We start from the raw sequence: 26,081 nt of genomic DNA on the forward strand, positions 1-26,081 counted from the left end.
GCGAGGAACAAATGTCTCTGTCCACATTTGGAATGGAACTTCACTTCTCTTGTATACTGGGCTCCTGCTCTGTGGGCATGGCATCCAGGGCATCGATTGTCATATCAAAGCGAGGACCGGTGAAGTTCTTTCTTCCGTCAACGATCCACTGGAAGACAGAGATGATGATTATGACAGCGAAAGCTGCAATGCAGTAGTCTACTCAAATCTTAGCGAAACTTTTGTACCAAGGTAGATGTGAAGAACTCACTCATGCTGCTCCCCGTTACGGTGCTTGATGGAGGGAAAACGAATAAGACAGTGGTGAGACTGATATAAGATAAGGAAACCTGTGCAACATTAGAAATCCCATTTTGCATGAAAGGAAGATCCTATTGCAACACACAATATCGGCAAACCATCCAACCGCACTTGGCAATTTCCATTTTCGCTCGGGTATTCTTCGACGTCCCTGGAGACAATTGATGGCAATGGGAATTCCGTAGGATAGGTCGAGTGCAACGACTGAAGCTGAGATAATCGCATTGAAAGCACTGGTTTCAGTCAGTCACCATTAGATCGTCCCAACTAAAAGAAAAGAAAAAAAAAATCATTACCTCGATGATCCCAGAAAGATACATCCGAATGCAATAACCACAACAACACTCAACATGAGTGCGTTGAGGGGCAGCTTGAGTGTAGGGTGCACTGTCGCAAAGAATCGAGAAGCAGGAAGGCCACCGTCTCTACAAAAGATCAGTATCGGTCTTCCGTGTTCGGATAAAAGGGGTCTTACCTTGCAAAAGCAAAAATCATTCGGCTACTGGTAGTCATAACGCTGATGATAGCGAAAACCAAGCATACAAGAGGAAGCCTGGGGTTTGCAATCAGCGAATGAGAATAACGTTATGATTTCCGTTGCACCCACATCAAAAGGCAAATAGCACCTGCGTTGCTCTTCGTTGCATCGAGTAGGATCTGCAAAAGCGGCCCAGCTGCCGAGGTTGTCACTTGTTCCATGTTGCCAGCCACAAAAAGAAGAACAATGAGGAAGATCGATCCGGTCACTGTGCCGATTCCGACGCAGGAAACCATGATTTTGGGTCCTTCGATTGAGGCATTGGGTACCTCTACAAGCGATACATATTAGCTTATACGTTTGACTGGCACAAAATCTCGTTACCTTCAATCATATGTGCAACCGCATCCTGCAAGCTGTTAGCTGAGTATTCTTGGGGACAAATGAGAAGTCCACACTTACAAAAGCGGTCACACCAAGGCCTCCTTGAAGTAACTGGGCGTCGGTCAGTACAAGAGCTGCGATTATTTTGCATGCAAAGAACGTACACCAAGAAGCCATGCGACTCCATCAGGCCCTGTTTTCAATTAGAATAATCAGATCAATGTTCGAAGGGAGTCATACAGCCTGTTTGGTTGACAAAGTCACAGAAGACGAAGCTAAAAAAAATTAGAGAGTTATGTTTTAGATCAAGAGAACGTTTGAACATACTAGGCGGAGTTGTAGTTGGGAGACGCGCATGCGAGGACTGTGATAGATACAACCACAAACCCTCCAATAGACCACGCAACTGTCGAGTGTAAGCATCATAGCACAGAATAAAGAATATGAACGTACAAGCACCGCGATAGATTACCGGCAAAATGGAGTTCATAAAAGCATTTATCACAAATGAACCAATGGTCAGTCCAATGTAAATGAGGAATTGATGCCAGCGTTGCGGCTCATAGGTCTATGTACTGCATTAGCACAAGTTGGTAGTAATGCGGAGGACAAGTACCGAGTGAAGTGTGGAGATAATTCCAACGATAAGTTGACTTGACAGTAGCGAGTTTGTAGCGACCAGGGCAACCTGGACTTATCAGCGTTGAGCCGGTTCAAGGTCGATGAGAGCTTACCCAGCCCGCCACATTGATCCAGCCTGTGATCCAAGATAGAATCGGTACCCATTTGGGCCATGCGACTGTTTCTGTCAGTAGTGATCAGAACAGTCAATTAATGGACATACTCGCTTGTATTTGTCAGTTATAGTCGATGAAGTGATGAAAGAATAAGTATGACTCACCTGCAACCCAATGGTATTGCCCTCCTGCTCTGCAAAATGTCAGTCAACGATACCCAAGTACGCTCCATGGCAAAGTACACGCACGTCGGATATGCTGAAAGGAACTCCGCCAACGAGCATGCGATGCATAAGTTGCAGAATCCCGCCGTCACGAGTCCCCATATCACACTTGTGCTTCCACCAGATGTTAGACTAATCGATAAACTGGCCGAAAGTGCTGTCCATGACTGAATGGTCAGCTAGGCTTTGATCAAAAGTAAAGATTGACTTACATTGAGAACAGCAAATGCCAATCCTAGCATTGACCTTGACAAGCATCAGTATGGGACTTTCCATATTGTGGATCCACCTCACCATGTTGAAAAACTTCGCTGGAGTTCGGGCCGATGGCCCATCGCCGCCAACTGGGCATCATCACCCTCTAGTGGAGTTTCCTTCATCGTGAGTCGAGTTTCAAGTTGCAAGGTATACGTGGAACCCTCAAGGGAAGAAAGGGGTCTAAGTATCCGCAAGACAGGATGGCCTTTCCAAACTGCGGATAGCTCCGCAACATGCGGGGAAGCTTTGCATCTGAAGATAGATGGACAGTAGTAACATTAGTATCAGTAGTATCAGAAGCTGAAGTCGAAGGCTGTAGATCTTCGCATGGACTTACCAAATAGTGCATAGCCTTACAGCCGCACACGAATCAGAGTGAGAACTCAACCCCCGGAAGTCGCCACGATAAGAATGGCAGGTATTGGCTCAATATGCGATTAGTTGACTAATTGATTGCACCAATATAGTGTGTCTCTGGAGGCTTTAATATCTAATATAGCGCGTTGCGACCGCAGAAAGATAACGGATTCATAAGTGACCACTCAACTCCGTATAGTAAAGAGAACATGACAGTCATTCTCCTTTTCCTTTACCGCGAACTTGACCGGATGTTATAGGGTACTCCAACTCAGATTGCCTCTTTATGGGACGTCCCTTCCTTAACTTTGGCATTGAAGACAATCATAGCCGTCGGCAATAAACTACCTGGTGAGCAGGAATGCCCCTTGATTACTTAGACCGACCCGGATTATCCGACTCTTGTGAAATACCCTCATGGACATTCATAACCCGTAATAAATAACGTATTAGCGACCATTTGTGGCTTTCAAGACATAAAAACAATTTAATTATCTTATTCCTGCTTTCCCTGTACTTTTATTGTGCATTTCGAGCTGTAATACGAGGAACGTACTAGTTCATAGCAAGGAGCTATCAGGGGTATTCAATTGACAAGCTTTTGACCTAAGCGTAAGTTTGCTACAGTATATATAAGCTTAACAGGCCGAGAAATGATTGAAGGACGTAGTTAGTGACGGCTATTACGAGCCCGACGACATAAGCAATGCTGGACCAAGGGCGATACCATATTGCATAGCGATATGACATAGGTTCAGACAGAATTGATGAGCCACTTTCTAGAAACCTTTCGCCGAGCGAACATATCAGAGGGCCATAAAAACCTCAACCCTATCTTGGTGTGACAGTCTCCGGTCATATTCTGCAAAGAGTCAACATCCACCTCCTTTACCCGTCCGTAGAACCAGCTTGGCCTCCATAATAGACTAGGTGGTCCCCTATATCGGTCGACCAGCACTAAAAAGATACTCACTTATCTATGCAGCTCTAGGCAGAAGAGTGGGATGTTAATGACAATTGCCATGAAACTAAAGAAAGAATGTACGGAGGCATCCAAAGAATGACCGGTTGCCTTGAGCTATTGTCTATCATCTCGATTGGACTCATCGAAAGGGTGTAAGTTGGCAATTCCCGCTCCCAGACACTAACTCATTAGAAGAGCATAAGAGAAGGCATACGTTATAGAAAACATATTATATGAACAATGACACAATGACACGTCTATTCTTCCTCATCTTGGCAATTGTATTACGGCTCATCAGCACTATACTTATGATATTGAGCTTGAAGTCGCGCTTCCAAGCTGCAATACCAAGCTTGGTAGCACCTCTCATGGCACTGCCGACTCCGACTAGTAATTTTCATTAGTTTCCATATAATTTAAGAGCTCCATTTGGAAAATCACCAACTTTGACAAGAATGTTCATAGTTCCGAACAGCTCGTGATCTTAGCCACGGTATTCTTCCAGCTTTTCTCGTCAGTCACATTGGACTATACATGGAGATGTACCTTAGGCACAGCCACTGTATATTGCATCGCTATCATTGTCATCGACAGACAAAAGACGAGCAGCAGATACCGGGCAAGAATCGGTTGGCAATCCTGCTACACAAAGACCTGGGATTCATGAACTTAGATGCATCCCAGTCACTAATGAATCTATCGAATGAGCTTGATAGTATTTCGTTATAGCTACATTGATGTTGGCTGCATCCGAATTTCTTTTCATAAACCGCCCCGCTTTCGCGAGAGATAAGCCTCTACTTGCGCATGGGCATCGATCCGCTACGCGTTGCTCTTCAATCCTCGTTAAGTTTTTCTAATGCACAGCTGTCGATTTATATACCTAAGCCCATCCGTTAGAGTGTGGAGCCCGGATATTCCCAGGGAGTCGTTCCAGGAATTTCCAACCCGTTTGATGGCAGAGGCAAAGGCCTTGCTAGCCATGGAGACCTTAAATCCGCCTGCGATTCCTACAATCCAAGCATCACTCTAGCAGTTTTCCGGGATATGGCTTGTGGTTGCTCCTCTTCTGGGTGGTTGTATTTCGCATGGCATTTCGTATGGCCACTAACCTTGGCTTACACGTCTACCCTGATAAATTCTAACAACATATTACCTCGGCCTAATCAAAAGATATTGAGATAAGAAACTGCCTCTTTTGGGAGTTATACGCCTGGGACAAGCATATCAGCTTATATATAGGGAAGCTACCAAGCTTCGTCATGGCGCTGATAGGGCAACTTTGCCCTAAGCACCGTATTTGCCAGAACTCTTTTTCCTTCAGGGCCTCTATCTAAAGACCAATTCTTAGATAGTTGAATGATACACTCTTTTCATTATATTTCTTCTGTATCTGTCCATATACCAACTAAAAACATTGGAGGAAGGATTGCAGCCTTCATAGTCACACTGGGCAACTTGGACAGAACTAAATTTCTAGTTGATGTTCCTCAGCGTACTGCCGCAGCTATGCCTGGTCCGGATCGAAGCCTTGAGATTATTCAAGCGCGCATGAAGGATTCTCGGCCGCTTACTCTCCAGCCAACTCGATTCGGTATTCCCTGGTCGAAACCGAAGAATCCTGACAATACACGCCCTACAGACGCATTGAGTCCTCAGACGCGGTCGGCTCTCATAAGTTTGAATCTTGACCTCAGATTCGACTGAATTTTTCAGTATCTGGTGAACATACATACTATGGCCTATAGTCCTCTTCCCAATCCTTTGCTTGGTCAATTGGCAGAGCCTCCAGCAGGGGAGGCGATACCACAAATCCGCCTATATAATTTTGTATTTTACTATTCATTCTTCTTGGGGAAGGACATCGGGGCCGATGAGATATAGTATATACCATTTGATTCCTGTATAGTAGGTGCACATCGTAGGCCAATGTTCTACTACGGGTGACATACAAACATGGCCAAGTACGCGGTCGGAGCAAGAAGACAACACATGTTGACATCAAACAATATTCAATTTCGATGTCAAGACAGACACTCAACTTCGGCTTAGTGTACAACAGCTAAAAATATCATGAGTCTCATCCTGGAGATCTCAACGCCGAATGTGAACCGTACATGTACCGATGTGACGGGATGCCGGAAGAAACCCACAAAACCAAACTCCCAATCACGCAAAAAGTGCAGCAAATAATCATTCGAACGACCTCACTTCGTGACTGCCAGCATCCCAAAGTAGAGAACGAATGTAGAGACCCTCACCCCTTCATTGGGCGTGGTAGGTTTCGAGGGCGTGCTGAACATCGTGAAGACTGTTCTTGTCGCCGTATGCGTCCATGAGCTGTTGGTTTTTGGCCAGGCGTTTCTCTTCTTCCTTTAGGTCATATTCGCGACGAGACTTGGCTTCGATGTAGTAGTTGTATGCGCCGAACCCTGCACGTGCTTGTTAGTACTGTTCTCCGGAAAAGAAATATTGTTCGGATTGTAAAGCATACCGAGACCAATTGTAGCCATAAGGGGAATAAGCCTGAAAGACTAACGTTAGTCGTAATGTAGAAGGGGGTGGTCTTGTGCCATTTACCAGCGGCCATTCTTCGGCTTGAGACTCGGCCCGGTCGGGTGGTTGAAGGATTTGTTGGCACCGAAAGCAAATTGAGACATGGTTGAGTACAGAGTTTGGGTTTGGATGTGTTGTGTAAAGGGTGAAAGTGTGTAAAGGGGAAGTTGAAGCTCTCAGGAGGCGTCGGTTTAGCGGAAGAGGAATGCGGTAAATGCGGGGGAATCGTGACGTGGAGAGCCGATTCGAGAGCCGGGGATCCCGAGGTTGTTATACTTGGTCATCAGACCACACTTACACTGCCACATCATGCAACTGATCTACGCCTAAAACCTGCACAAATCATATCATAATTAAATCACATGTATCATATGTTCGATCACATATGCACTATCTATGTATACTTTAACCCGAAATGTGGAAAATAAAGAAGAAATTGCAAGTCATTCCACATTCAAGGTCAATCAGGTCAAATTAAGGTCTGCTAAAGACCGTTGTTCTGAGGCGCAGCGGTCGCAGGGCCTTCAGGGGTCACGTAGGCCTGTGATACGTGATTCGTTAGCGCGGTCAAGAATGTCGCTCACACGTCATGCATACCTTGGTCATTCCACCATCCACCACAAAGTCAGTTCCATTCACAAAGCTGCTCTCGTCGCTAGCCAGGAAAACCACAGCGTGAGCCTGCTCGATGGCTTCACCGAACCGGCCGGTGGGGAAGTGCACCTCACGGCGGAAGCGCTTCTCCTTGTCCTCGCCAAGCCAGTCCTGCAGCAAGGGGGTGCTATACAAGCATGAGTAAAAGTGGTACAAGAAAAGACAGTGATACATACTTCAGAGGAGCGGGACACAGAGCGTTGAAGCGGAAACCCTCACGAGCGTGCACGATGGCCAGCTCGCGAGTCATGGCCAGGACGGCACCCTTACTAGCGGTGTAGGCCAGCTGTGGGGTGGCAGCACCAACCAGAGCAACCACACTGGCAGTGTTGATAATGCTGCCACGGGCCTTCTTGTGACGACGCAAACTCATGACGGCGTGCTTGCTGCCGAACCAGACTCCCTTGACGTTGATGTTGTGTGTAAGATCCCAGATCTTCTCGGGGGTGTCGATGGCGTCCGCATCATTGGCGTGCATGATACCGGCGTTGTTGAAGATCACATCAGTGCCGCCCCAGCTGTCCTGGGACTCGACCATGGCCTGCACGTCGGACTCCTTGGACACGTCGCACTTGATGGACTCTAACCGAGGGGCAGAGGGAACAACTTCCTTCACCTTAGCCAATGCCTTGGCGAGAGCAGCATCGGAGACATCAGCCATAAGTACGTTAGCGCCCTCACGAGCGAACAGGATGGAGGTTTCGAGTCCGATGCCACTATTCACCCGGTTAGTCAATTGCTGTGGAGGAGAGAGGGTAAAACATACCCGCCGGCACCGGTGATAATGGCATTTTTGCCCTGGAGACGACCTTGAGTAGCAGTCATTGTGGGATAAGAGTAGAATGATACAGCACGAGTAGGATCAAAGTGTGTACTGTATACTCACCGCAGCTGTTACGCGGGGCAGGGATGTTACATAAGCGGTGACGATATGCTTCCGAAAGCGGAAAGGCGTTATCTGCCGCTGATAGCAGCTCGCCTGGCAATTGCGTCTCACATGATCCTGTTCCTGTTCCTGTTATCACTTTCTCGCTTCTCACTTTTTTCTTCCCTTCTCTATATCCTCAACATGTCGAGCCCAGACCCCGAGGTCACCCGTGAAAACATCGCCGAGATCCTCCAGCATGACACCAAGGTGAAGGTGGCTGGTGTAGATGTTGATGGCATCTTGCGCGGGAAGCTCATGAAGAAGAACAAATTCCTTTCCATTTTGACTGAAGGTTTTGGGTTCTGCTCCGTGATCTTTGGATGGGATCAACACGACGCAACATACTTCAAAGAGCTGGCCATTAGCAACAAGGAGAATGGATACCGGGATCTCGTCGCCGTCCCTGACCTGCGCAGTTTCCGTCGCATTCCATGGGAGAACAATGTCCCCTTCTTCCTGATAAGCTTCCTCGATCCTGATACTCGGGAGCCCGTGTGTGCTTGTCCTCGGGGTTTGCTGAAGACGGCTGCTGCCAAAGCCGAGGCGGCGGGTTACCGGGCCATGGCCGGTGGTATGTTCAAGTGGGAGTGACGTCTTTTGGTGCTTTGCTGACATTCACAGCCGAATATGAGTTCTACCAGTTCCGTGCACCGGGCCCTCACCCTACCCCTGAACAGGGTGCCTCTGCAACTGCAGCCTTCCTCCAGACACATCCCGCCGATGCCTTGCCTCCAATAACAGAGGGCATGTTTGGGTACTCGATCACCCGTCCTCTCCACAACCAAGATTATTATTATGGCATCTTTGACGCCTGCGAGCAGTTCCGGTGCGATATTGAGGGATGGCATACTGAGAGTGGACCGGGCGTCTTCGAAGCCGTAAGTGGACGAGGCTGAGTGTCGCATTGGGTTTGTCGCATTGGGCTAACATCAAGACAGGCATTACAATTTGGCGAAGCAAAGGACATGGCGGACAAGGCTGGGCTGTTCAAGTATGATCTCCAGAGCTCTGCTGCATCGTCATTGCTAACCACCGTGTACGCATAGATACGTTGTCAAATCGTTCGGAATCAAACATGGCATCACGCCTTGTTTCATGGCCAAACCCCGACAGGGCTTGCCTGGAAACAGCGGACACATGCACATTTCGCTCGTGAACACCGACGGAAAGAATGCCTTCATTCGTGATACTCCTGACCCGTCTCCTGCTTACCCCGACATTGCTCACCTCTCCGACCTCGGTCGCCATTTCCTGGCTGGTCTGCTGGTCGGCCTCCCCGATATCATGCCGCTCCTCGCCCCGACTATCAACTCTTACAAGCGACTGGTGGAGAACTTTTGGGCTCCTGTCACAGTCTCCTGGGGACTGGAGCATCGGGCCGCGTCGATCCGTCTTATCACCCCACCGACCGCCAGCCCCAAGGCGACGCGGTTCGAAGTGCGCGTTCCTGGCGCTGATGCCAACCCGCACTTTGTCCTCGCAGCCATCCTGGCGCTGGGGTGGCGCGGAGTTGAGCAGAAACTCGAGATCCCCGTGCCGCCCCTCTCCCGCGGCGAGGACATGGGTGGTGCCAGCGACCAGGGCGTGCGCCTGGCCAAGTCGTTGAAGGAAGCTATTGTTACATTCAGTCGGCCGGAGAGCGTCGCACGTGAAGTTTTTGGAGATTCATTCGTGGAGCACTTTGCTGGTACTCGGGAACATGAAGTGCGCTTGTGGGAAGAGGCAGTGACTGATTGGTAAGTTCTCTAGCCCCGGATTAAAGTTGACGCTTGCTGACTGTGTTGCAGGGAAATGAAGCGATACATTGAGACCGTTTGAAGGATACCCTTACGATAGCTTGTACATAGTCTAGACCTGAATGTCAATATTTAGCATGTTCATATCTCTGTACTCATAGTTCACATGTGACATCACATGCCCCGGGACAAATCGGGCATGAAGCACGACGCATAAGAAAAGCCGCGGCTGATTGGATTTCCGGGGTATATACACCTTTTCGGGTGAAGCAGGAGAAGAGAGAGTTTTTGAGAATTGACTCTAAAAAAAACCAACCCTATATAATTGCAGGTCCCCAAAGCAATTGACACGATATAACTGCTAACCGGAGTGATAAGAATCGGTATGCGGCGTGTGCCGAGTGGGGGGAGAGGCCGAGTATTTGAAGAGCGGCGAGAGAACAGAGAAAAACACGGGGAAACGGGGGATGTCGGCCGAGAGGAAGAGTTTCCCGAGGAAAAGTCCAGGCCACTAGCCTAACTGCTCACTGGTGACTGCGAAGTTCGGACCACCGGTTAATCGATTGTCGGCTTATCACTACCGCGGCTCAGTGACGTATTCCATATATACCTCTTGTTCTTCTCTTATAACTTAACTTTTCTCTAATTTCTATCTGAATTGATTCTCTGGTCTCTCTGATCTCCTTGATTCCTCTCTGCGCATGGAATCTCACTAAATCTATACCTTATACCTTATCATATCTAGTATATATACACCATGTCTCTCGTCGAAACACAGCTCAAGGATGTGGCCATCCTGGGCTCCATCAACAACGATGCCCGCAAGATCCTGACCAAGGACGCCTGTGCCTTCTTGGCCCTTTTGCACCGCACCTTCAATTCCACCCGCAAGTCCCTGCTTCAGCGCCGCATCGACCGCCAGGCCGAGATCGACAAGGGCAACCTCCTCGACTTCCTCCCCGAGACAAAACACATCCGTGAGAATGATGCTTGGAAGGGTGCTCCTCCTGCTCCTGGTCTTGTTGACCGCCGTGTTGAGATCACTGGTCCTACTGACCGGAAGATGGTTGTCAACGCTCTCAACTCCGATGTCTGGACCTACATGGCCGACTTTGAAGACTCCAGTGCTCCTACCTGGGATAACATGGTCAATGGCCAGGTTAACTTGTATGATGCTATTCGTCGCCAGGTCGACTTCAAGCAGGGTGGTAAGGAGTATAAGCTGCGGACTGACCGCACCCTGCCTACTCTGATTGCCCGTGCCCGTGGCTGGCACTTGGATGAGAAGCACTTCACTGTTGATGGGGAGCCTATCTCCGGTAGTCTGTTTGATTTCGGTCTTTACTTCTTCCACAACGCCAAGGAGCTCGTCGCCCGCGGTGCTGGTCCTTACTTCTACCTCCCCAAGATGGAGTCTCATCTCGAAGCTCGTCTGTGGAACGATGTCTTCAACCTGTCCCAGGACTACATTGGCCTGCCCCGTGGTACCATCCGTGGTACTGTCTTGATTGAGACTATCACCGCTGCTTTCGAGATGGATGAGATCATCTACGAGCTCCGTGACCACAGCTCCGGTCTCAACTGCGGCCGCTGGGATTACATCTTCTCTTTCATCAAGAAGTTCCGCCAGCACCCCAACTTTGTTCTCCCCGACCGCTCCGATGTCACCATGACTGTCCCCTTCATGGACGCCTATGTCAAGCTTCTCATCAAGACTTGCCACCGTCGCGGTGTGCACGCCATGGGTGGTATGGCCGCCCAGATCCCCATTAAGAACGACCCCGCCGCCAACGACAAGGCCATGGAGAGCGTCCGTGCTGACAAGCTGCGTGAGGTGCGCGCCGGTCACGATGGTACCTGGGTTGCTCACCCGGCTCTGGCTGCCATTGCCTCCGACGTCTTCAACAAGTACATGCCCACTCCCAACCAGCTGTTCGTCCGCCGCGAGGAAGTAAACATCACCGCCAACGACCTCCTCAACACCAACGTCCCCGGCAAGATCACCGAGGAAGGCATCCGCAAGAACCTCAACATCGGTCTCAGCTACATGGAGGGCTGGCTCCGTGGTGTCGGCTGTGTGCCCATCAACTACCTGATGGAGGATGCTGCCACTGCCGAAGTCTCCCGTAGTCAGTTGTGGCAGTGGACCCGTCACAACGTCTCTACCTCTGATGGCAAGCGCATGGACAAGGCCTTTGCCCTGCGTCTGCTGCAGGAGCAGGCCGACAGCCTCGCGTCCAAGGGACCCAAGGGCAACAAGTACCAGCTTGCTGCGCGGTACTTTGCTGGCCAGGTTACTGGTGAGGACTATGCCGATTTCTTGACCAGCTTGCTGTACAATGAGATCTCCTCGGCTGGCAGTGCTGCTAAGCTTTAAATGCTTGGTTTAACTTATGATGATGAATACCCTTTTTCTTTGTTTTCTGGTCAACGTTCTGATCCAATTTGAAGTTAGCATCGTTGTATAACAATTATTTTTACTTTTTACTTGGGTAACATATAACGTCGTAACGCCTTTCCACAAGGAAAGATTGTGTAAAAACATATTCCAGTACCTCCGGAACACTCAACTCATTATGACCCTTGCATATTGAGACTGGATGTCGATACCTGCAAGAGATAGAAATAAACGAACTGTTTTTCATTACAGTCACTGCCACCCCCAACTGGGGGCCAATTTGATGCGCGCTACTGTATAACCTCTGCAGGAACCCAATCAGGATGGTGAATGTGGGTCTAAAGCCTAATTCTGTACCCGTCGATCATATCCAATTCGAGTTAGAGTTGCGAGCTAGCGTGAATCCATCGCGATCAACCTTCTCAGCCCCATTTGTAGTATGGACGATGAGCACCAAAATACATCCAGTGTGCTGTGGGTACGGCATAAGAGGCGCAACTTTCCCCCCATCGGGCACCCCATCTTCTCATCCATTTGACATCTTTCACCATGGGTAAATATCTTGTCAAACTCATTGGGTCAGGCATTGGCCTCGCCTCTGAAGCCCTCTCCTCAGCCCGCAACAAGTCAGCCGAATACACATCCCATGATGACCACTCCCCCTCGCGAAATCTCACCATGGATCAAAGCCACGAATTCGTTTTCGCCGACGCAAATACGGCCGAAGCACTTGTCGTCCAAGGCTACGCGGAGCTGCCGACTCCTGCTGAGCAGGACATTTACGAACAATATGCAGAATTAGCCGCCGACACTGAAATAGCTCACTATAAGAATACGGACCTGTCTGTTGTTCCCGAAAATGAGCAGGGTGAATCTACCGAAGCTCACGCTGCAACAATCGAAAAGGAAACCAGCCCAGCCCCCGGGATAAGACACAACTGGGATGCATATAGCGAGTCAAACTACTCTGTCAATTTGGAGCGCCAGATCGATCAGACTGAGGCAGCCTGGAGGATGGATGAGACATCCTACCATGATTCGCCGCCGAGCTACGAAGAATCGGAATTTCCACCTGGTGTCGCCTATGAAAATGAACCGAACCAGGCACAAAAAATGAGTGTACCACGTGAACATGTGCCAATTACCGGGACAGTCCAGTACATGCAGCCAATCCATGTCGATGTCAACCAGCCAGCCAGCCATCCAAGCAACGCTGCCCAATACCCTCATAACTCCATTGATGCACCCAAGGTCGCGCCGTTGGTATTTTCCGATCTTGACCAGGAAGCCAAATATATACGGTGCGCTCCGGTTACTCCTCAGCCAAACCACACAGAGCTTGTCTCGTCTCACCAAAATGAGAGGCACCCATGTTGCAATGGAAAGCTGATCTCGGTGCTCACGGGAGGCAGGATTGGGAACAAGCCAGGCTTGATTGAGCGAGCTGCGAATTCCATCAAAAAATCCGAGAATACCAATTCGACAGTGATTTCAGGAATGACAAAGGGTGCATTGGGAAGTGAGCCGAGTCTGGTCGAGCGTGCTGCGACTTATGTTCAGGAGTCTCAAAGGGCCAAGCGAATTCCTCGGTGTGAAGCTCAATGCAGAATTAAGGAGCAATGGCAGAGACACCGAAACATGTAAAATACCGGTACATGGATGAATGATGCTCAGCGTGATGTGAAGTATCTGATGATTATCAACCTTTCCCCCCCCCCCAAGACGTGATGGATCAATGGTTGTCTCGAGGAGGATTCTTCGTGCCGAAGACTGGGCTGGGCCCTCTGATTGTGATCTTGAATTTATCCAGCATCAAATATCATGAATTCAATTCAAATGCTGTACTTTGCTTCAATCCATCGTTCCTCTACGTAGCTCTTCAAGGGAGAAGAAAGTGAGTGCATCCCGATGATGATCATGTAAATGGGTTATAGTGTTAGTGTAGGGAGGCTGCATCTGCTTGAAGCCGTATAGACCCGCTTGGCGTTCGCATCGCATACTTTGTTAGTACAAGTGTCTCAAGTTCCTCGCTTTGACGCTTCATGTTTCTGCTGGTGCGGTAATGAAAGTCAATTTCAGCCCTACGGGTTTGCAACCGCTAAGCTGAGAGTCAACACAGCCTCGTTGATGGCAAGGGTCGATTCGCTGAGCTTTCCGTAGATTCCGAGAGTTGGCAGGCTATCCTAGCTTTCTAAATACATAACCTTCGCCAATGCTGTTCAACATACGCGTACAGAAGAAACTCACGGTAGAAAGAAAAGCTCTACAATATGCAGCCGTATCCCTTCACGGCCGCTCCCGAACCCAAAGGGATCGACACAAAATCGAAATCAGATCCACCCGTAGAAATACACGTACGATCGAAATACTCCACGATACATTGTTTGTCATCAAACATGTGAGTATCGGAGTCCTCTTATCTGGATGAGGAAAGAAGCACTGTGTCGCCCCGTTTCACGGAGTGTTGTCGTGCCGATCGTGTACTGATAATGTTGGGCGGAATTTTAAACTCCGCCCTCCAATATTTTATACGATTGGTTGGCGCGAAAAGATGGAAAATATTATCAATAATGAATCCGACCCCGAAGATCTACCTGAGTAGTGTCTAGGCAGAGAGATAGTAGTGCAGTGAAAAGTGGACATAAGCGTTAAATTTCATATTTCTATAAGCTTCGACCCACTTTGCCAAGTCTAATTGTGACTCTGTTTAATACATGCAAATATTACCGGTTGCTCTAACGATGGTACAGCCGGATCTTGAATAGCCTCTCCGATTGGTCAATTGTAGTGCATACCACACCCTATGTTAGTGTTCAGTCAAGAGTAGTTTTCCTTTACGCTTCGTGATTGATCTCATCTGCTGCGATGGAACATTATTACAGCTGAAGTGATCTTTCCATCCTAAGAATAATCGCGAAAGACCAAAGCGTTGTTGTGTAAAGGGACAAGGTTGAAATGAGCTACGTGTGGCAGCGATATTCCATGGGAGTCACAAGTTGTAATGATACCACTCGGGACACCGGGACACTTGAGATCCGTTTGATCCCCTAAGAGCCGCAGAACTATACTCAATGGTATGTCGGTATTGCAAATCTACCATGGAATCTGTGTCTCCTTTTGGGCTCGTGCCGCTGACCTTATACTAGTTTCGTAAGAATTTTCACTCGTATTTTCAGCTCGCCATCTAGGGCTGTAACTAAAAATCTACCGCCAGGCCTAGTAATACAATATTTTCTTTTGTATACAATCTTATTGTGCCCCTTGAATAATGAAGGCACATCACATATTGCCGTCAGCCAGGAATTCACCAAGCTCTGGTCATGGTGTCCGCAGCAGAACAAGCAAGGCTTGCGATCGCTGTAGATTGAAGAAAATAAAGGTATGAAGTACTTAACCCCGTTTTACATGAGGTTCATGGGGCCCTTGTCTGACAAACTAAGTGTGATGGAGCCACACGTTGCTTGAGATGTCAAGGCGATAATGCCATTTGCATATATGGCGACCGGAAGAAAGCCCATGACAAAGTGTATCCTAAAGGGTAAGCGCCATAATTCATACTTCAGTTCTAGATTGGTGAATGTTTTGCTTATTCAATAGATATGCGCAGCTTCTACAGCAGCAGCAAAGGTGGCTTGTTAATGGCATTCAAAAATTGTACCAATGCATACAGATCGGAGAAGGCTGGCCTGCGGATCCATTGAAGCACGAGACCAACAATCAACCTCTTACGCACGACATACTCACTGCTCTAGGTGTCTTGGATCCAGAGCAAAGGGTGTGCAGTAAAGGCGAACACGAGACGCCACAGCAAGGGTTGAACGAACACATGGATGAATGCACGCAGCGATCAAAAACATCCCCCGGCCCTCAGGGATCCATCCACATCCAGCCTTTCCCAATGCCTCGCGATCTGAATGGATTTTCACCAGAAGATCAACTTGAACGCGGAAAGGTAGATCCAGATCTTGCCTTTTCGGCGCCGCCAAGTCTCGATACCACAGGGACTGATGACCATCTTCAATTGTTTCCAAACAGCAGTTTTTATACATATGAGGAAGCTAGCTTGACAACAATGGGCAATAATGTCGACATCATCAATAGCGAACCTCGGATAAGCCCAAACAACTATTTCCTTGAAGATAGTTGCATATCCACGGATATTGGGAACGATTCCAATGGGCTGAACCTGTCCCTTGATACTGGAACAGTCGAGACGTGGCCGATGTTGACCGAACCCTTTTTGGGGCCCTTCTATTCACATCACTTCCCTTCAGAATCATTAGTTTAATAGCCTTGGACAATCTTTGTTTTAATACCTCTGGGGCGGTTCATTCTCTTCTCCTGAGTATAGTTTTACAATCTACAAATTCGAGACCAGTATTGAGTTATTCTTAATTTCTTTCCATGATTCGTTCAAAGAATTTCCACAATTGCTCCATATTACAAATAATCATTACATCGGAACTTGAACCCCTTTGAAACTACTTCGTATGAAACCCTAGTCCATATGGTCGGGTAGATCTAGTCAGAGCTCCGAATATTTCGGTCCGGATCAGTTGTTTCCGGTTGTATTTGACCCACTCTCTAGTATTGTGACAGCCTTGTATTTTATATTGGGCTCACTGCAGCCTTATGTTCAACAGCAAAGGTTGATAGGGGGGTTCCATATGTATTCTAGTGTATAGTGATCGTTCTATGTAAACCCCTGGGGTAGAGGCCTACGGAGACCCACGGAAGAGAATTTATAAGCTGTGGTTGATAGGAGTTTTAAAAAGACTGGTCTTTCTCGCTTCTAGAAGCACGACTGAAGACTATCTCATCAATCATGTCAGTCTTTGGGGGAATACCCCCTGGGGACAGCGCCCAGTACCAGAAGCGTCTGGGAGCCGAGCTTGGGCCGCATGATGATTCTTCGTCTTCTCAGACCAAGATGGATGAATCGGATAATGAAAAGCCAGATGACATCGAGGAAGAAGTCCAGGAGATGGTGAGGCAGCTCACTCGTCACTCCACTCGGTTCTCTTCGTCCCAAGCGAAGAATCCCTTCTTCGAGGACGACAAGGAAACCACCTGGCATCCTGACAGTCCATTCTTCAAACCTAAAGATTGGATTCGAGCTCTCATTGCAGCTCAGTCGCAGGATCCCGAGCGATTTTTACAACGCTCTGCCGGTGTTGCTTTCAAGAACCTGCACGTGCATGGTTTTGGAAGCCCAACTGACTATCAGAAGGATGTTTTCAATGCAGTTTTGAGTATTGGTGGTCTTGTTCGCAACCTTGTCGGCAGCGGCAAAAAGAAAGTACAGATCTTGAATAATTTCAATGGTCTTGTTCGAAGTGGAGAGATGCTAGTGGTACTAGGCCGCCCTGGAAGGTAATTTCACACGAACATTTTATACGTCCGTTTGATAAGTGTCTAACCTAAATCTAGTGGCTGTTCAACCTTTTTGAAAACGATCGCTGGTGAGATGAACGGCATCTACGTCAACGATGAGAGCTATGTAAACTACCAAGGTACGCCATGAAGTTAAGAGGATGAAGTTTACCGGACAACTAATGAGACGACAGGAATTTCCGCCCCAACGATGCACAAGCAATACCGTGGAGAGGCCATCTTCAGCGCTGAAACCGATGTTCATTTTCCTCAACTCACAGTCGGCGAAACCTTGACATTCGCAGCCCTGGCACGCGCGCCTCGCACGCGGTTCGAAGGCCTAACTCGGAAACAATACGCTGAGCACCTTCGTGACGTGGTGATGGCTATGTTAGGACTGCGACATACATTCAACACTCGAGTTGGCAATGATTTTGTGCGAGGTGTCAGTGGAGGTGAGCGCAAACGTGTGAGTATTGCGGAGGCTATTCTGAGCGGAGCTCCTCTTCAGTGCTGGGACAACAGTACTCGAGGCTTGGACAGCGCCAACGCGCTGGAGTTTTGCAAGAACCTTCGTTTAATGAGTGATTATGCGGGAACTACAGCTTGTGTTGCAATTTACCAGGCCTCGCAGAGTGCCTATGATGTGAGCTTAGATGATGCCGGTGTCCCAACCCCACATCAACTAACAACATTTTCTTCGCAGGTCTTCGACAAAGTAGTTGTGCTATACGAGGGCCAGCAAATCTACTTCGGCCCCACTGGTGAAGCTCGTGAATTCTTCACCAATATGGGCTTTGACTGCCCTTCGCGCCAGACCACAGCGGACTTCCTTACTTCCCTGACCAGTGCAACCGAACGTCGTGTGAAGCCAGGATTTGAAGGCAAAGTGCCTCGTACACCCGCTGAATTTGCGCATCGATGGCATAGTAGCCAAGAATGCGCTTGTCTCCTGCAGGACATTGATGCCTTTGACAAGGAACATCCTATCGGTGGACATTCTTTGACCACTTTCAGTGAAGCACGCCGCCTAATGCAGTCAAAGCAACAGTTAGTCACTCTTTGGTTATTCTTCGTGTCTGGGGCTTATTGCTAACACTTATTAGACGCCCCAAATCCCCCTACACGCTCTCGGTCATGGAGCAGATCAACCTCAACTTGAAGCGTGGATTCCAGCGACTTAAGGCCGATATGACTTTGACATATTCGGCCCTCTTCGGTAACTTCTTTATTTCTCTCATTTTGGGGAGTGTGTTCTACAACCTCCCCGCGGATACATCCAGCTTCTTTTCGCGAGGAGTTCTTCTCTTCTATGCAGTTCTGCTTGCCGCATTTGCCAGTGCCCTTGAGGTATGTCACGAAGCCATCCAATATCCCAATAATCGTCGCGTCAGTTCTAACACAAGAATTTTAGATCTTGACACTCTACGCACAAAGACCCATTGTGGAAAAGCAATCTCGATATGCCTTTTATCATCCATTTACGGAAGCAGTGGCATCCATGCTGTGCGATATTCCATATAAGCTAACGAATTCGGTGACATTCAATCTCCCGCTCTATTTCTTGTCCAACCTCAAGCGCGAACCAGGTGCCTTTTTCATTTTCTGGCTCTTCTCGATTGTAACAACTTTGACCATGTCTATGGTGTTCCGCACGTTCGGTGCTGCCTCGCGATCACTCGCTCAAGCACTGGTCCCTGCTGCTCTTCTGATCCTGGGTTTGGTCATTTATACAGGTTTCGTTATTCCCACACGTGATATGCTAGGTTGGTCTCGCTGGATGAACTATATCGATCCAATCGGCTATGCTTTTGAAAGCATGATGGTCAATGAGTTCCGAAACAGGCAGTTCAAGTGTACTACTTTTGTTCCCTCTGGGGAAGGATATGAGAATATCGACCCCATCAACAGGATCTGCACCACGGTCTCATCCACTCCCGGAGATAGCTTCATTGACGGAGACGCTTATCTGCAAACAGCATATGCTTATACCAATGGACATTTGTGGCGCAATCTTGGTATTGTGTTTGCTTTCATGATTTTCTTCATGTTTGTTTATCTACTGGCTACAGAGTACATCTCCGAGGCTGCCTCCAAGGGCGAGGTTCTGATCTTCCGCAGAGGAAATCAACCTAAGGCTCAACAGGGAGATGCCGAGACTACGCCAGATGCAGCCTACCGGGCGGACGAAGAGAATGAGAATGCTGGTGCCAATATTCAGCGTCAAACTGCAATTTTCCAGTGGCAAGACCTGTGCTACGATATTAAGATCAAGACTGAAGAGCGCCGTATCCTCGATAATGTGAACGGATGGGTAAAGCCCGGCACAGCCACCGCATTGATGGTAAGTACTATGCGTCAACAAAACCTAGCTATGATTGCTGACTATTTCCAAGGGTGTTTCCGGTGCGGGAAAGACTACGCTGCTTGATGTCCTTGCAACTCGTGTCACTATGGGTATCGTAAGTGGCTCTGTCTTGGTTGATGGACAGCCCCGAGACGATTCCTTCCAGCGCAAAACCGGATATGTCCAGCAGCAAGATGTCCACTTGCCTACCTCCACGGTTCGAGAAGCTCTCCAGTTCAGTGCCTTGTTGAGACAACCTGCCCATCTCAGTCGGAAAGAAAAGTTGGATTACGTCGAGGAAGTATTGGAACTGCTTGGTATGCGGTCATATGCAGATGCAGTGGTTGGTGTTCCAGGTGAAGGTATCCTATCACAATTGTTCTGTGCACTTATGCACGTCTACTATATGATCAGTACTGACAGCTTTCAGGACTAAATGTTGAGCAGAGAAAGCGTTTGACTATTGGTGTGGAATTGGCAGCTCGACCTCAATTGTTGCTTTTCTTGGACGAACCTACTTCGGGCTTGGACAGTCAAACTTCTTGGTCAATCCTGGATCTGATTGAAACTCTCACGAAGCATGGACAGGCCATTCTTTGTACTATCCATCAACCGTCCGCGATGCTGTTCCAGCGGTTTGACAGACTGATGTTCCTTGCCAAAGGAGGACGCACAGTCTATTTCGGACAGATTGGTGAAAACTCCTCGATCTTAGCGGACTATTTCATCCGGAATGGCGGTCATGCACTATCTGAGGGCGAAAATCCAGCCGAATGGATGCTGGACGTTATTGGTGCTGCTCCTGGTTCCCACAGCGATATCGACTGGCCAACAGTTTGGAATGGCAGCCCTGAAAAGGAGGCCGTTATTAACCACTTGGGAGAGCTGAAATCAACCCTTTCTCAGAAACCCAAAGAAGCTGAAACTGAATCGGAACATCGTGAATTCGCATCCCCAACAAGTGTCCAGCTTCGTGAATGCCTGTCTCGAGTCTTCTCGCAGTATTGGCGCACTCCGTCGTACATTTATTCAAAACTCGTTCTCTCTATCCTCACAGCCCTTTACAACGGATTCTCCTTCTTCCATGCCAAAAACACTCAACAGGGTCTTCAAAACCAGATGTTCAGTATCTTCATGCTGATGACTATCTTTGGAAACCTTGTCCAGCAGATTATGCCGAACTTCATAATTCAACGATCTATCTTTGAGGTCCGCGAGCGCCACTCTAAGATGTACTCGTGGCAGGTGTTCATGACATCGAATATTCTGGTTGAGCTCCCCTGGAATTTCCTTGTTGCTGTCTTGATGTTCTTCTGCTGGTACTACCCGGTTGGCCTCTATCAGAATGCCGAGATGACCGATGCTGTACATGAGCGCGGCGCGTTGATGTTTTTGTATTTGCTGCTCTTCTTGTGGTTTACATCTACATTCTCGCACATGGTTGTCGCCGGTGTGGAAAATGCGGAGACAGGCGGTAACATTGCTAACTTGCTCTTCTCTCTTCTTCTACTTTTTTGCGGGTACGTTCTCTCTTCTCATGTTTCTTCACGTGGATTTTTACTCATATTATTCTCTCAGTGTTGTCTCTACACCTGCAGCCATGCCCGGGTTCTGGATCTTCATGTACCGACTTTCCCCGTTCACCTACCTTGTATCCGGCATGCTCTCCACAGCAGTCAGTGGGACAACTGTTACATGCAGTTCGATTGAAACACTGATCTTCGATCCTCCGGCGAACCAGACTTGCTCTGATTACTTGGGCTCTTATGCCTCTCGGACTGGAGGTTATATTGAGAACCCTGATGCAATGAGCGCGTGCTCGTATTGCTCTATGTCCTCTACCGATACCTTCTTGGCCCAGGTCTTTTCTTATTGGAGTGATGCCTGGCGAAATTTTGGCATCATATGGGCTTACCTGGTATTCAATATTGTTGTTGCACTTGGTATCTACTGGTTGGCTCGCGTTCCTAAAGCCAACAAGACCAAAGGCAGTACCTAAATGGTAATTGCCCCAGACTTGAGTACCGGTATTCACTCGTTATAACCAGTGGTCAAGACTGTTTTTCTCACCTGAGTAGACGGCGATCTCATGTTCCATCTGCTTGCTTTTCCCTCCATTTCTTTTCCTTTCCCTTCACCTCACTTCTTTTTCTTCGGTTTTTTTTTTTCTTTGTATTAATCTTTTTTATCGTCTGAAAATCACGTCAGATGAGAGTATGAGCTTATTTTTGTCAATAGAATAAATAGAATGGTTTAAGTTTTGTCATTGTTGTGTACTTCTGATACATCATATAACGTATTCGATAAGCGAGCTGACCACCCCATGCGAGCTGGCCACCCACCTATTAAATCTACCATTATTATTGAATTTTTCAACCACAACATAAATTCAGTAAAATTGAAGCTATTCAGACATCTCCGGGCACCTATTTCTCCTATGTCCTAGGTTTTTACAGAGGCTGCATCGTTGTGGTCTCCTCTTATTGGTCCGATTCGGCGTCGGCGATACAGCTCCATCTCGACCTAAGCTAGCTTCATGAACTATTTCCGGTCCTGAAACTATTGACATAGCCTCTAGAACCGATATTCCACCTTTATGAGCTATTCGCTTCCTCGTACGCTTCCTTTTCTGGGTTGTTTTCGTATTGGCGGCACGTAATTCGCGGTTTTCCTGGCGTATAATCGTAGCGCCGTGTATAGCTAGATAGTAGCCTTTCACGATCTGCTCAAAGGCTTTTTCGGCGCGCGAGGGGTCCTCTTATAGCATTTTCTTAATAGAGGAAGCTTGCCGGCGTACGTCCTTCACTATATACGGGGTTTTCGGCGTAAAATTGCGGCTAGAATCGCTTCCTCGACTCGGAGGAGGTGGAGGAGTAATAAGGCGTATATTTAGCTTCGAAATCACGCGATTCGGATCAAAAGGAGCGATACTAGTAGCTGCGAAGCTATTAAGAATAGTTTCCGGCTTAAATACCTCTCTTTAGGCCCGAGGATAAGCTGTAAGGAAGTCGTATTTATCGATACGACTAATGCAAAGCTTTATTTGCGAGTCTACTAGCTCCCTGTACGCCCGTTTTAGTACCCCAAAACAGCCGATATCGAGAGGTTGTAGGAGGTGAGAGGAATACGACGGCATACAGATTGGTATAATATCGTTTTAAGAGCAAATCGAGTTAAATTGAGGCGTAAGATGGCTGCTATGACTATCGAGGATAAGAAGACGATACCTCCCCTTCGTCCGGCTTGTAGTCGATAGAATAAAAAGCTTTTAGAGCTAGTTAAGACCTATTTCATCGGTTGTCTATCTATTATTACTCAATTCGAAGCGCTAGTCTAATAGGAGGTTGGTATCCTTGAACTATGCCTCTATAAGGACCTTGCCTTTGAAAATAACGTATGGCGGAAGCACCCACCCTCCCGCACTAATAGCTTCAATTGAGGTCACCTATTCGCGGTTTCTAGGTTGCAAAACGGCTCTCCGACCGTACGTTCTCCTTGTAATAACCTTCGCAGTAGCCGTAAGGCCGAGGGCGAAGCTAGTTTCGTCGAAATTGTAGATATCGTCGCCGACAATGCCGTACTTTTCGATCGTAGCTTTCACGAAGTTAAACCACATTAAAATCGCCTTTTCATCCTCGCATTAAGCCCGCCGGTAGTCGTACGATCGCGAGAATCGAGTAGAGAGGTCAGGGTGCCGTTTAACGAAGTTTTCGACCTATTTTTCGCCGACAGTAATAGGTGGAGTTGACCCGCGCGCTTTAAGTAGTAAATCAGCTGCTTCTCGTACTGTACGAGGCCGAGGAGCAGCTCCACGATCGTCGAGTGAGAGGATCCAATTATAAAGCGATTCCTCCTCGAAAACAGTCAATTTATGGCTATTGGCGCGAGTTTCGGCGCGATAGGTGATGCCATTAAGACGCGCCGAGAGCGTGGAGCGGGGGACATCAAAAACCGCTGCAGCTCTACGTACAGAGCTAAATTCTTGTTTCTGAATAGCTTCAATAGCTAATAAGATCCTACCCTCTTGCTCTACACGTTTTTGAGAGCATTGAGAGCGAATTGGCGGCATGGTAGGTGGTTGAATAGAGACAGTCTAATTACGCGGCGCGTTTTTGATGGGGTGGCCAGCTCGCATGGGGTGGCCAGCTCGCTTATCGAATACGTTATCGTAACGAAAGACTATGGTTGGACAATAAAATCAATGTATATCGCGATCTTTATACAACCTAGAAGACATATATAACAGCAATACTCCAAGTACCCCGTTGTATCTTCCCAAATCTAATGTTCACTGCACATATACACCCAAGCGTCAAGCCCCAGGCTCAAACACTTTAGATGTACTCCCAGGTAGCGGGGGTAGTGGAGTTGTCAGCCACAGCAAGGGCATCAAATCCAATGCAGTCAGAAACACTGCCGGAGGGGACAGTGGCGTTCTGCAGAGCGGCGTACACCTGCCACTTGGGGGCGGCAGCGGAGCGGCGAGAGCGGCGGTAGGTCGTGGTGCCGTTGGTAGGGCAAGCCATGAAGCCGGAGGCACCCTGGCCTTCGTAGGACCAGTGGCCGAAGGTGTTACCAGGGGTGTAGGTGAAGGGGCCATCGGAAGAGCCAGCGGGCTCGTAGGCGGAGTGAGGAGAGGTGAAGCGCAGCGCACCCTTAGGGTCGACGAAGATAGCTTGTCCACCGGGGACCATGACGTCCTGTAGAAATTAGCAACTCTGCAAGTTTGATAGAATTTGCCCATGGAAGCAATTCGCGAATACGTACCAGGAAGTGGCCTCCGGTAATCACAGTCTCGTTGGTCTGCTGGCAGCCAGGAATGCCCTCGGGGCAGTAGGACTGAGCGTTACCACCGAGGTAGAAGTAGCCACCGACGGCGTTGAGAGGCTGGAGATGGATGGGAGAAGCGGAACGAGCGGAGATAACGCCGAATGAGGCATCAGAGCTCTTAGCCTGCTTAGCCTGCTTAGCCTGCTTGCCGGGAATGGCAGCGACGAGAGGGACAAGAGAAAGAAGGGCGGAAATCTTCATTTTGAAAAGAAAGTGGAGGTAATTGCGGTGTGAGAAGCGAGAAAGATGCTTCCAATTCAACGGGGGACAAGCTCATATAAAAGTTGGAACATAGGGGGACGTGCTTGGTCTACTGAGCGGGTCAACCTGCACAGAAGTATAGAAGATCGACATCATACAGGGTCGGTACGGAGGGAAGCAGATAGACTAGAGGTGCATAAGCTTAGCCACTCCGAATATGGAGACAATTACACTCTTCACGAGAGCTTGATTGGGTGGCAAAGTACTAAATGCTGAGCCACTCGAAGTTTTGTCCATTCAGGGTTTTAGATTGTAGAACATGTCAACAATTGCAGAATCTCCACAGATCGACACAAAACGGCATTCCAGCAACTTCCATGCTATTCAGGAATAGAGCATCAAGTTAGCAAGTTTAATGTGTAGTGATGGCTTTGTGTTTTTCATTCCCTTTTTGCTAGCTATCATACTCTCTTTTCAAATGATATCATCGATTGTTAGAAGAAAAAAGAGACGCGGTATAGGTGGCGATCCCAATGAAGACCCTGAAGATATCATGTTTCAGGCAGAAAGGTAAGTGAAGATCGACAGGTCGGACGGCATTCCCTCCCAGAAAAGGAACAACTTTGGACATCCACTGAGATACGCAGGATGTGACGGTTGACTCCACGAGGGTCTCCACCATGTCTCAGGACACACCGGTGCTTTACATCACTGGCTTCATAGCATGTTGTACGATCAGTTGTGCCGTTTGATCTGTCGATCGAGAATCGGTCTCGACTTCATATAATTGCGACGGGAGTTAATCTCATGACCTTGTTTCTTCATTTCTACGAGCTCATACTAAGAGTACCTCCTCGATCTAGGGGCACAGCCACTGATTTGTTATTAGCTTTGCCACGGAGTGTCTCAAAGTGAAGTGCATGTAACCTACCTCTTTGGGTAAACCCAGATACTCCTACTGAGTCTACTATCAGGCTTGTTTGGCCTAACTAATGAGTCGGTTCCATCGCCATTGGCCTATGGGCGTCGGGCGGCATAGGAGCTAGACTGGTGTCATGCTCCCTAAATATGCATTTGCCCACTAGATAATACCCAAACTATCAATAACAAAATATGGTCCCCTAATGGGATAACGACTGACAGTGATGTATGTGTGATAAATTTCTACTGGGATAGGCAGCCTCTGAATACCATCATCGGTGTCAACCCTGTGTACGATATCAAATACAAATTTACTCTAAACATTCAACCTGAAAAGCTGCCATGTTCACATCTGATAAGCTGGTCATGTGACCGTCCCTTTTCACGTCTTGCACGCGTCGGGATCATCGCAAGTTTATGCGCCATTGGAGATTC

The 26,081-nt window shown here is 48.1% G+C and overlaps 9 protein-coding genes across 9 annotated transcripts; 5 read left to right on the plus strand and 4 right to left on the minus strand.

Moving 5' to 3' along the window:
• Positions 1-40: 40 nt before the first annotated feature.
• N7508_007250 (uncharacterized protein) lies at positions 41-2,503 on the minus strand (the record flags this gene model as incomplete). The annotated part of the gene is made up of 19 exons (XM_058465314.1): positions 41-198; positions 251-329; positions 386-533; positions 597-725; positions 776-853; positions 908-1,109; positions 1,163-1,187; positions 1,241-1,273; positions 1,327-1,355; positions 1,403-1,437; positions 1,490-1,568; positions 1,616-1,730; positions 1,779-1,850; positions 1,897-1,961; positions 2,007-2,009; positions 2,064-2,092; positions 2,148-2,290; positions 2,336-2,369; positions 2,418-2,503. The coding sequence occupies 19 exons, from the start codon at positions 2,501-2,503 to the stop codon at positions 41-43; spliced, it is 1,542 nt and encodes a 513-aa protein (XP_058319167.1).
• Positions 2,504-5,967: 3,464 nt separating this feature from the next.
• On the minus strand, positions 5,968-6,362 carry N7508_007251 (uncharacterized protein; the record flags this gene model as incomplete). Its single annotated transcript, XM_058465315.1, has 3 exons — positions 5,968-6,134; positions 6,197-6,228; positions 6,283-6,362. The coding sequence occupies 3 exons, from the start codon at positions 6,360-6,362 to the stop codon at positions 5,968-5,970; spliced, it is 279 nt and encodes a 92-aa protein (XP_058319168.1).
• A 380-nt stretch (positions 6,363-6,742) lies between these two features.
• N7508_007252 (putative short-chain dehydrogenase/reductase family protein) lies at positions 6,743-7,737 on the minus strand (the record flags this gene model as incomplete). Its single annotated transcript, XM_058465316.1, has 4 exons — positions 6,743-6,799; positions 6,856-7,039; positions 7,089-7,628; positions 7,679-7,737. 4 exons carry the CDS (start codon positions 7,735-7,737, stop codon positions 6,743-6,745), a joined length of 840 nt encoding a protein of 279 aa, XP_058319169.1.
• A 244-nt stretch (positions 7,738-7,981) lies between these two features.
• Positions 7,982-9,658, plus strand: N7508_007253 (glutamine synthetase family protein; the record flags this gene model as incomplete). Its single annotated transcript, XM_058465317.1, has 5 exons — positions 7,982-8,411; positions 8,462-8,718; positions 8,779-8,831; positions 8,887-9,576; positions 9,628-9,658. 5 exons carry the CDS (start codon positions 7,982-7,984, stop codon positions 9,656-9,658), a joined length of 1,461 nt encoding a protein of 486 aa, XP_058319170.1.
• Positions 9,659-10,333: 675 nt separating this feature from the next.
• Positions 10,334-11,953, plus strand: N7508_007254 (malate synthase; the record flags this gene model as incomplete). Its single annotated transcript, XM_058465318.1, has 1 exon — positions 10,334-11,953. One exon carries the CDS (start codon positions 10,334-10,336, stop codon positions 11,951-11,953), a length of 1,620 nt encoding a protein of 539 aa, XP_058319171.1.
• Positions 11,954-12,523: 570 nt separating this feature from the next.
• On the plus strand, positions 12,524-13,618 carry N7508_007255 (uncharacterized protein; the record flags this gene model as incomplete). The annotated part of the gene is made up of 1 exon (XM_058465319.1): positions 12,524-13,618. The coding sequence occupies one exon, from the start codon at positions 12,524-12,526 to the stop codon at positions 13,616-13,618; it is 1,095 nt and encodes a 364-aa protein (XP_058319172.1).
• Positions 13,619-15,242: 1,624 nt separating this feature from the next.
• N7508_007256 (Zn(II)2Cys6 transcription factor domain-containing protein) lies at positions 15,243-16,027 on the plus strand (the record flags this gene model as incomplete). The annotated part of the gene is made up of 4 exons (XM_058465320.1): positions 15,243-15,353; positions 15,415-15,512; positions 15,572-15,926; positions 16,013-16,027. 4 exons carry the CDS (start codon positions 15,243-15,245, stop codon positions 16,025-16,027), a joined length of 579 nt encoding a protein of 192 aa, XP_058319173.1.
• Positions 16,028-16,799: 772 nt separating this feature from the next.
• On the plus strand, positions 16,800-21,693 carry N7508_007257 (uncharacterized protein; the record flags this gene model as incomplete). Its single annotated transcript, XM_058465321.1, has 8 exons — positions 16,800-17,347; positions 17,405-17,487; positions 17,542-18,397; positions 18,454-18,697; positions 18,762-19,691; positions 19,744-20,056; positions 20,125-21,214; positions 21,273-21,693. 8 exons carry the CDS (start codon positions 16,800-16,802, stop codon positions 21,691-21,693), a joined length of 4,485 nt encoding a protein of 1,494 aa, XP_058319174.1.
• Positions 21,694-24,028: 2,335 nt separating this feature from the next.
• On the minus strand, positions 24,029-24,725 carry N7508_007258 (putative IgE-binding protein; the record flags this gene model as incomplete). Its single annotated transcript, XM_058465322.1, has 2 exons — positions 24,029-24,394; positions 24,462-24,725. The coding sequence occupies 2 exons, from the start codon at positions 24,723-24,725 to the stop codon at positions 24,029-24,031; spliced, it is 630 nt and encodes a 209-aa protein (XP_058319175.1).
• Positions 24,726-26,081: the final 1,356 nt, after the last annotated feature.

This window comes from Penicillium antarcticum (assembly GCF_028974205.1).
Source record: "Penicillium antarcticum strain IBT 31339 chromosome Unknown utg000006l_segment0_segment0, whole genome shotgun sequence".
Classification (NCBI taxonomy): Eukaryota; Fungi; Ascomycota; class Eurotiomycetes; order Eurotiales; family Aspergillaceae; genus Penicillium; species Penicillium antarcticum.